General features: G+C 37.5%; 1 protein-coding gene across 1 annotated transcript in view; it reads right to left on the reverse strand.

Annotated features, from left to right (window-relative positions):
- Positions 1-8,050, reverse strand: part of EIF3E (eukaryotic translation initiation factor 3 subunit E) — a 50,388-nt gene extending 42,338 nt beyond the window's left edge. The window contains exons 1-3 of the mRNA XM_035011754.1: positions 7,935-8,050; positions 2,711-2,825; positions 1,163-1,280 (exon numbers count right to left, since the gene is read on the reverse strand). Of these exons, the coding sequence (XP_034867645.1) occupies positions 1,163-1,280; positions 2,711-2,825; positions 7,935-8,024 (323 nt within the window). The 5' untranslated portion in view covers positions 8,025-8,050. The remainder of the gene's footprint in view (positions 1-1,162; positions 1,281-2,710; positions 2,826-7,934) is intronic.
- Between the last annotated feature and the right edge of the window lie 545 nt (positions 8,051-8,595).

Genomic DNA, 8,595 nt, shown 5'->3' on the forward strand with positions numbered 1-8,595 from the left:
TGTACCCTAACAGCTAGATTATTTCAGCTGTTCCTTTGGGTGCACTTACATGTGACCCGCAGGTCTAAGTCATTATATTCTATTCTGTGTAATAAGTAGTATAGTGCGCGTGCACGCACACACATAGCTATATATGACTGCTTTGTAAGATATAGCTATCTGTGCATATATGTATGTATCTATCTGTATATACACAGATAGATATAACATGGTGTAGTTAGTAATGTAGCAGGTTACATTATAATGGTACAGTAATCGTGTAGTATTTGCTGTTTCGCTTAAAATTATCTGGTTAACACTTCCCCAAATCACAAATGAAAATTTGGAGCGAATCTCTCTAAAAATTTGTTCTGGTCACATATTGTATGAACTAAAGCCACAACACGGCAAAATCTTCAGCAATGTCTCTAGTAAATACATTGGCGGCTAAGATCTACCACAATGGCAATATTCAATTTTAGTAGATTTTGTCTTAAAGAATTTCTAATAACCCAAAGGGTTTCAATTAATGATATACATTAAGTCAGAATGAGGCAACATGCATTCTTTGGGAACCAAGCAATAAGTTTATTTCTAGTTAAGAGAAAATTAAGAATAAAATAACCTTATCAGCTCTACACTACCCTCCCTTTTTGGGCTGGGCAATGAGGTTAGAAGGATACAAGAGAATGCAGCCAAGTGATAAAGTGAGCTCAGGTTTCCCTCTTGGTACTGCCCAGGCACAGGTACATCAACCTCAGTACTACTGACACTTTTGGGTTGGATATTCTTTGTGGAGGGGGTAGGGTACTGTCTGATGCATTGCAGGATGGCTAGCAGCATCCCTGGCCTCTCCTTGCTAGGTGCTAGTCGTACCCCTTCAATTGTGATAACTAAAAATGTCACCAGACATTGCCAATGTCCACTGGGAAGAGAGGAAGAAGGCAAAACTGCTCCAGCATAATCAGATTTGGATAACTGATAAAGAAATTAAAAATAAAATTAGGATTAATATTTATTTAGGAATTCCCGGTCCCTACACCATAAGGACAAATGAAAATAAAGAGGTAAAGTAATCAATTAAGCCATGAACTTTTATGATGGGATATTAGATAAAATTTGAATTAACATTAGTCTTAATCCAGAAAAGAGAATTTTCAGAATTCAAATTAAGGGAGGTTACCTGGTTGACTGCATCTGCCTGGTAGTTTCTGGATCTTCAAACATCTTCACAATTGGTTCTGTTTCTGCCTGAAGCTGTTTCAGTTGTGCAACAACTGTGGTTCTTTTTTCTCTCAAAGCTAATTAAAAATGCAAAGGAGTACTCTAATGTTAGACTATACTGCTCACCATGAGGATGTCTCTGGAAATTTTTCAATTTATTTAATTATTCATAAATTTATTTACCCCCAATATATTCATATGCCAGGAACCACCAATTCAATGTCTCACAGATCCATTTTTTACTTTCTAGCAGTGCAAAGGCACATAAAGAGGGAATCTTCTTACTCTTAAAGAAAACTGAGGAAAATACAGATACAGCTGGAGGGAGGGATGGCTGCTGAGAAACAATTACCTAATTCCACATTTCAGAGACTTCGCTCCTATTGTTTTTATATTTGTTCTCATTGAATTTTCTCAGGTGAATATTATCCCAGAGTTTCTGAACAGAGACTGAGAGGGTTTACATATTACTATAGATTTTCAATTAGGTTAAATGGAATTTAAATCCAGTCAGTAATCTCTCTTTTCACTATAAATCTAATTCTGTAATCTCTCAAACCCAGTTCTAGTTTCCTTTTACTGCATTATGAAGAGTTAGAGAAAACTTGCAGATAACCTACACTGCAGGCATGTTTTAAACTTTCACTAAGAAACAGTTAACTTTTTCATCACAAACTAAAATTTAAAGAGCTACTGTCATTTACTATAATTTAAAAAGGTGATTATGTTTAGTGTAATAATGTGTTATACATTAAAAAGTATTACTACAACAATGTTTCTCAAACATAAAAGGGTATCTGTGATCAAATTTTGGAAAATGTCAATTTAAACAAAGTAAATTATACTTCTCTACTGAAAGCATTCTTAGAATCTTTTAAAATACCAGGTTCATAAGAGAAATATTTTTCAAACTTATGGGAAAACCTTTTTTTTTTTAAAGGAACATCAATTACCACAGAAAACAAGAATGTGGAAAACACCATACCACAGTAGTTCTCCAATTTAAGTGCTGGGCCTCAGCCAACACTTTCTGATTAAGTAGATCTGGGGTATGACCCCAAAATTTGCATTTCTAACAAGCTCTCCCAGGTGAACTGATGATGCTGGTACTGGGGACAATACTTTTGAGAACCCTGGCTACTCCCAGATGCTTCAAGATGAAAAGAAGTCTCTAAGGCACACAGATGCTAACTCAAAAAGTTAGCAGACCAAAAACAGCAACATTCTCAGATCATTCTAAGGAGACAATCTGATTCATAAGCACAATTTTGATGAAACATACTATGAACTGAACATATTTGAAAATCATGTTTTAAAGTAGTATCACACCTTCTGTGATGAGAAAATATACTTTAGATGACATGTAACCTTCATATTACCTTTCATCCAGAAAACTTTTAAACCATTCAAATAGTTATTAAAGACTTTTGACTAAAGCTCTTTTATAAATCACAAAACGTTAACACACACACATATTCAGTTCATGAGAGAAGCTGACAAAACTTACCATGTGGAATATCATCAGAATAAAGGTTTTTGTATACATCCATAGCAAAGTCTACCATGTTGGTATCACTAAGTAGATCCAATTTCCCTTGTAATAATTCTTTTTCATTATATATCTGCAAGAGAAAATTACTTTCTAATGAATATGTTGAAGTTCCCCCAAATAAAATGATAAACAGCCACACCAACTCTACTGACAAGCACATATAGTTGTTTCCTTACCACACCAGGTGATTAGAAATCAACTCAAAATTTGTATCTTCTATCTCACATCCACATGATACCTACTCATCTCTCCTTGAGGTAGCCTTTTATCTACCCCCACATATTTTTTCACTAAATCATTTGAATCCTTTCTTTATAATCCTTCCCCATCCACACCATTAAAACAGAACTAGCACCTATTCTCTAAGTCAACCATGTCATAGGTTTTTGCAAGGACTTAAGAAACAATTTAACCCACAGGACAAGGACCAAATAGATACACCAGCAAACTCACATAAACTTGAAGTTTAGGGCAATGAGCAGTATGTAAGGATCCTACACAACAGTATTCAAGGAGACAGAAACCAAAATTTAAAAAATTTTTTTAAATAAGCAGTCATCAAGATAAAGTTTCAGCAAAAGATTTGCATACTAAATTTTATTTTGTCAAGGAAAGAGAAATGCAGGAAGATTCCACATTTAAATGCCTGTGAAAAGATGAAGGTGATGAAATGGTACAGCCATGATCAAAACTGAGTCTTCCAAACTCCTACAAAAAAGTAAGAAAATAGAGGACTGAAAATGGCTAAAAAATTTTAATAGCCACTTTACCAGAGTATAACCAAATGGCCAACAAACACCAAATATCTCAACTTCATTAATCATACAGAAAATGAAAATTAAAGCCACATTAAAAAAACAAAAACAAAAAAATGGCAATACCAGTACTGGTGTAGATTTAGAGTAACTGAACACTTAACTCTTCTGGCAGAGGTACAACTGCTTTGGAAAACTGTTTTTATCTCCTAAAATCAAAAATACTTTTAGACCTAGTAATTCTGCTCCTTGATACCCAAAAGAACCTGGTGCATATATTCAAAGAACATTTCTAAGAATGTTCATAGTAATACTACTTTAATAGTCAAGTTTATCAACATTAGAATGGATAAACTGTAATATATAACAGATTAACATTCAGCATTCGAATCAAAGAACTATAGTTATCCTACCAACTTGGATGACTGTCACAATGTTGAATAAAAGAAGTCATAAAAACAGTACAATGCTTAATTTCATATACGCAAAATCAAAACCAGGCGAAACTATTCTAGATCAGACTAGTGCTTACCTTTGGGAGGTGTGAGTAGTGACTAAAGGGTCAGAGGAAGGTTTTTAGGATATTTGTAATGTTTTATGGTGGTCACACAAGTGGTTTCACTTTGAAAAACGGTGCTTATATTTGGCACTTTTCTGTATGAATGGTATATCTGATAAAAAGTTTACTTAAAAAAAATCAAAGCTTCCTTTCAGTGTACCCTATAGAAACCTAATCTTGTGAAAACATCTTTTCCTAACATGCCAACTTCTTCTTGCCACCCCATTAATAAGCTTTTAATTTGTATTTTCTCTATCTATTGTAGATTCAAAGCACTGCTCCTCAGCCATCAGATCTTACTGGCCTCTTAAATCTGTATCTGCTTATATCACCTTCCCTAAATTCTGCCTTATAACCACACTTACTCTGTAAAGGACAGACAGTAAATATTCTAGACTTTTGTGCCAAGAAGCAAAATTCTAGGAAACTAGGGGTGCCCGGGTGGTCTGTTGAGCATCTGACTCATGGCTTCAGCTCAGGTCATTATCTCAGGGTCCTGGCATAGAGCCCCAAATGGGGGTTCTGCACTCAGCAGGGAGTCCATTTGAGATTCTCTCTCTCTCCCTGTCTCTGCCCCCCTCACCAAGTGTGCTCTCTTGCAAGTTCTGTCTCTCTCTCTAAAATAAATCTTAAAAAAAAAAACCCATCTAGGATAATATTTATAAGTACTGTAAGAGTTTCCACAATTTCTTTCCTTTTTGAAGCAAAAAATAATGGAGTAAACTTTTTTGTAAAAGAGATCTACTAATGAGAAGAATGAAATTTTGGGGGGGTAGGAACTATTAAGGTACAAAGTTAGTGTTCTATAATTGAAAATGTTTGCAAATGTTCATCTGTTAAAAATTATTTTTAGGGGCCCCCGGGTGGCTCAGTCGGTTAAGTGTCTGCCTTCGGATCCCAGGGCTCTAGGACAGAACCCCGCATAGACTCCCTGCTCAGCGGGGAGCCTCTTCTCCCTCTCCCTCTGATGCTCCCCCTACTTGTGCTCTCTTGCTCTGTCAAATAAATAACATCTTTAAAAATTAAAAAAAAAATTCCTTTGACATCTCTTCCTGCTGTCATCATCCACAAATCCAACATCCATACTGATGATTCTTAAGAAACTCGAATCTTAAAATTTCCCACAACTTTCCACAACTTTCATTTAGTACCTCATCTCTAAGATTTCAACTTAAATTCATCTCTTTCACCATTACCATTAAAATGCTTCATTATACCCTCCGTTCTTTTTAATTTTTATAACATCCTTTTTTGGTTGTCACTTTCCACATTAGTTTAGATGCCATTTTTAGCTATTTCAAAGATTTTCTCATTAGTAGTATCATTGATTCCAACCATTTTCTCCAACCAAACACAATTCAGTGTCAGTATTTCTGGAAAAAGTCACCTGTCTTCTATGTTCTGGTTAAGGATGACTATAAAATGTTGCAAAAGCAGGTAATAATGCTATTCAGTCACATCTGTGCTTTTTTCTGCTGATCAGCAATCCATCTCTAACTGACATATATCTACAAGCATAACTCCAAACATTTCTACACTACTTAAATAACTTTCCACTGCTGCTCTCACTTCGAGAGTTACGTCATCAGCTCTTATAAATGTATGATTTTCAATCTCAGTTGGGCCATCCACACTTACCAATCCTTGTACTTTGGTCAGTTTTCTCAGCCCCCATTTCCACTCCTTATCTCGCTCCTCAAAACCCCAATTGGCTGCCTCACTCCTCTCTCACACAGGATGGGCTAGCCCCCTAATGGAAAATATTCAGGAATACTCACTTTGTCCCAGAAGGTTAAGGTGCCTTCCAAGATTGGTGGCAGTATCAACACTTTACACATGAGACAGGCTTACTTAAGATGAGAAAGAAACATCTCTGAAGTGCAGAGATATTAAATAATCATTAAAACACTTTATGCCAGACTCTCTTTTACATGCTAAGGACACAGCAGAGAACAAAACAAAGTCCCTGCTCTCATAGAGCTTACACTATCCAACATATTACAAATATATCAAATTGTTACTCTTATGAATCATGATCATTGCCTCTATCCTAACCATCTAAAACTCAACTTAAAACCTATCCTCAAAGTCCTTTTTGCCCACTCAATAGAATCTCTTCAATTTTGACAGCACTCTGCCAGTACTTCTCTGACATGTGTTCCTTTTTGCCTCATATGTAATTATAGATCTTTATCTCCTCTAAAGGATAGCTAAGTTTTTCAGCGGTGAAATGTCTGGGTTTTATCCTGGATTTAACACAATTCCATGATAGCCCTATTTGGTAACTGCTAAGTAAATACTCCAGCATCTGTCTTCCTCTTGGTGTATTCCAGCCATCTTACCAACATTCTCTACAAAGAGGCAAGTACCGAGCACTTATTTTCCATGGATTCTCAGCTGCCCTTCATGGTTTTGGTCTTACCCTATGAAAAACTAATTTACACTCACATATTCCTTCCTTTTATCTATCTGCCTTGTAAAACAAAAGCGTAAAGAACACATTACAAGAATATGAACTTTGGCTGATTTAGAAGCATTTCTACAAGTAGCTGATAAAGGATTTCAAGTATGGCATTTTTCTATTCTTTGATCTTTGGTGAATTATCCTCACACATCCCGAAAGGGAAAAAAAAGAATGTACTGTTTTAGGCAAGCTCTAAAATATAGGTGTAAGTACATCCTACGTAAGGAAAAATAAAGAAAAAACATATCCTCTCATGATAAAGCTTTATATTGCTTTATTTTTACATTCCTGAAATTTACTGAAAATAAACTTTGCTGTTCCCTAACAACACAACTTTAGAGTCCTTAGAAAAGGATCAGATAAATTTGAGGATTATACCTGTCTAATGAACAGTAACTACCAGGAAGATCTGAAAAGTTATCAGAACAATTTAATGTTTATTTGCAGAGCTTTTCTGTTTTATTGTTGTTGAGCCACACAAATCTACTCTCCAAATCTAGAGTTCCCTAAAGCAGACTTACGTTGTAATCGGCTTTCAGATATAGAATTCATTTACTTTTCTGGCCAATAATCGAATCCCTTCATCATAGTAACATTACTTTATAATTACTACAATGTATCAATCTCCCAACAAACTCAAGGTATAACTAAGCCCAATATTTCAAAACTTTCAGGATTGAGACGTTTTGAAATGAGGTACCAGAACCACAGGCTAGTTCAAGGTATCGTGAGTAGCTAAATGAATGTTAACGTTCAAATTTACTCGAAGTCTGTATACACCGGAAAAACACTTTTAAGTAAAAAAATTTGTCCTTGGGGGGGAAGGGGGAAAGCCGTCCCCCTCCGACAAAATAGGCCACGCTTCTAGGAAGTGGCTACTTACCGAAAAACCAGGAAAACTCTTTGCGAAGAATTCACAACTTCATGTAAATTAAAGTACTAGGTATTTAAGTGTAAATTATTCCAAAGATCCGGCAAACAAAAACACAAAGCCAAGCACACCCCTCCCACAGTTCCCGAAAGAAAAACCAAAATCTGTAACACTCCCATTTGCTTTTAGAAGCAAGCGTTCCTACAGGGAAGCTGGCGAGTGGTCGGTCAACTTCCGAAAGGAACTGACGCGGAAGTCCCTCCGGCACTGTCACCTCCAGTAGTGAAGCAGAGACCTCTTTCTCCCCTGAGTTGCCTGCTGTCACCTCACTTCTCGTCACAACCAAATTCTGCGGTGCTAATTAACCGGGACGACGCTAAATTACCAGCAGATCCTTACTGCCCAACTCAGGACCAAACTCGCGGCCGCCTCACACGTGTGGCAGGCCTAGGGCTATGGCCACCGCCTCTCAGCCCTGCCCCGCGCCTCACGCGCTCCCACGCCTTCCTCGCGGTCAAAGCCCCCCTCACCTCTTTTACGGAGAGAAACTCAAGCAACGGAAAGACTAGATGCCGATCCAAAAAGTGCGCTATGCGAGTAGTCAAGTCGTACTCCGCCATCTTGCCAAGTAAAAAGAGAGTCTGTACTCGCTAAAACTTTATTGATAACGCCGACAAACGAACAGACAGGTCCACGTTGCTCATGCGCAGTGGTTAAACACGCCAAGGGAAAGGGGTGGGGTTCAGCCCGAAGCGCTCAGAGAACAATGGCGCATGCGTGCGGGTCCTCCCTTCTTTTAGGCGGCTCTGGGACTGGGCGGAGCCGCGGGCGTAATTTCTTCTGTTTTCAAGTTTGCGGGTATCGTACTCTCCGTTCCGCTAATAAATTTTGAAAAACAGATTTGACTGGTGAGGGATTGTCGATTACATTGGGATGCGGCAGAGGACAAGATAATGAGGCCCTTGCTCTCCGGGAAGTTGAGGTTTTATTTGGCATATAGTGATCGTTTTGTAATCGTTTGTTAATTTAAGGTGGGACGGGTTTCTAGACGGGAAACAGTGAAATAATTTTCGGTTATAGTAAGAGCCATAATTTGGTGGGGGTGGTCGGGCTGGGTTTATTTAATTAGGGGGGTTAGAGAAAAAACTCAGAGCACCAGTTTAACTGAGAGTTGCAGTGACAGAAGGAAGC

The sequence above is a fragment of the Mirounga leonina genome, unplaced genomic scaffold (genome assembly GCF_011800145.1).
Source record: "Mirounga leonina isolate KUSES-001 unplaced genomic scaffold, KU_Mleo_1.0 Mir_165, whole genome shotgun sequence".
NCBI classification, from domain to species: Eukaryota; Metazoa; Chordata; class Mammalia; order Carnivora; family Phocidae; genus Mirounga; species Mirounga leonina.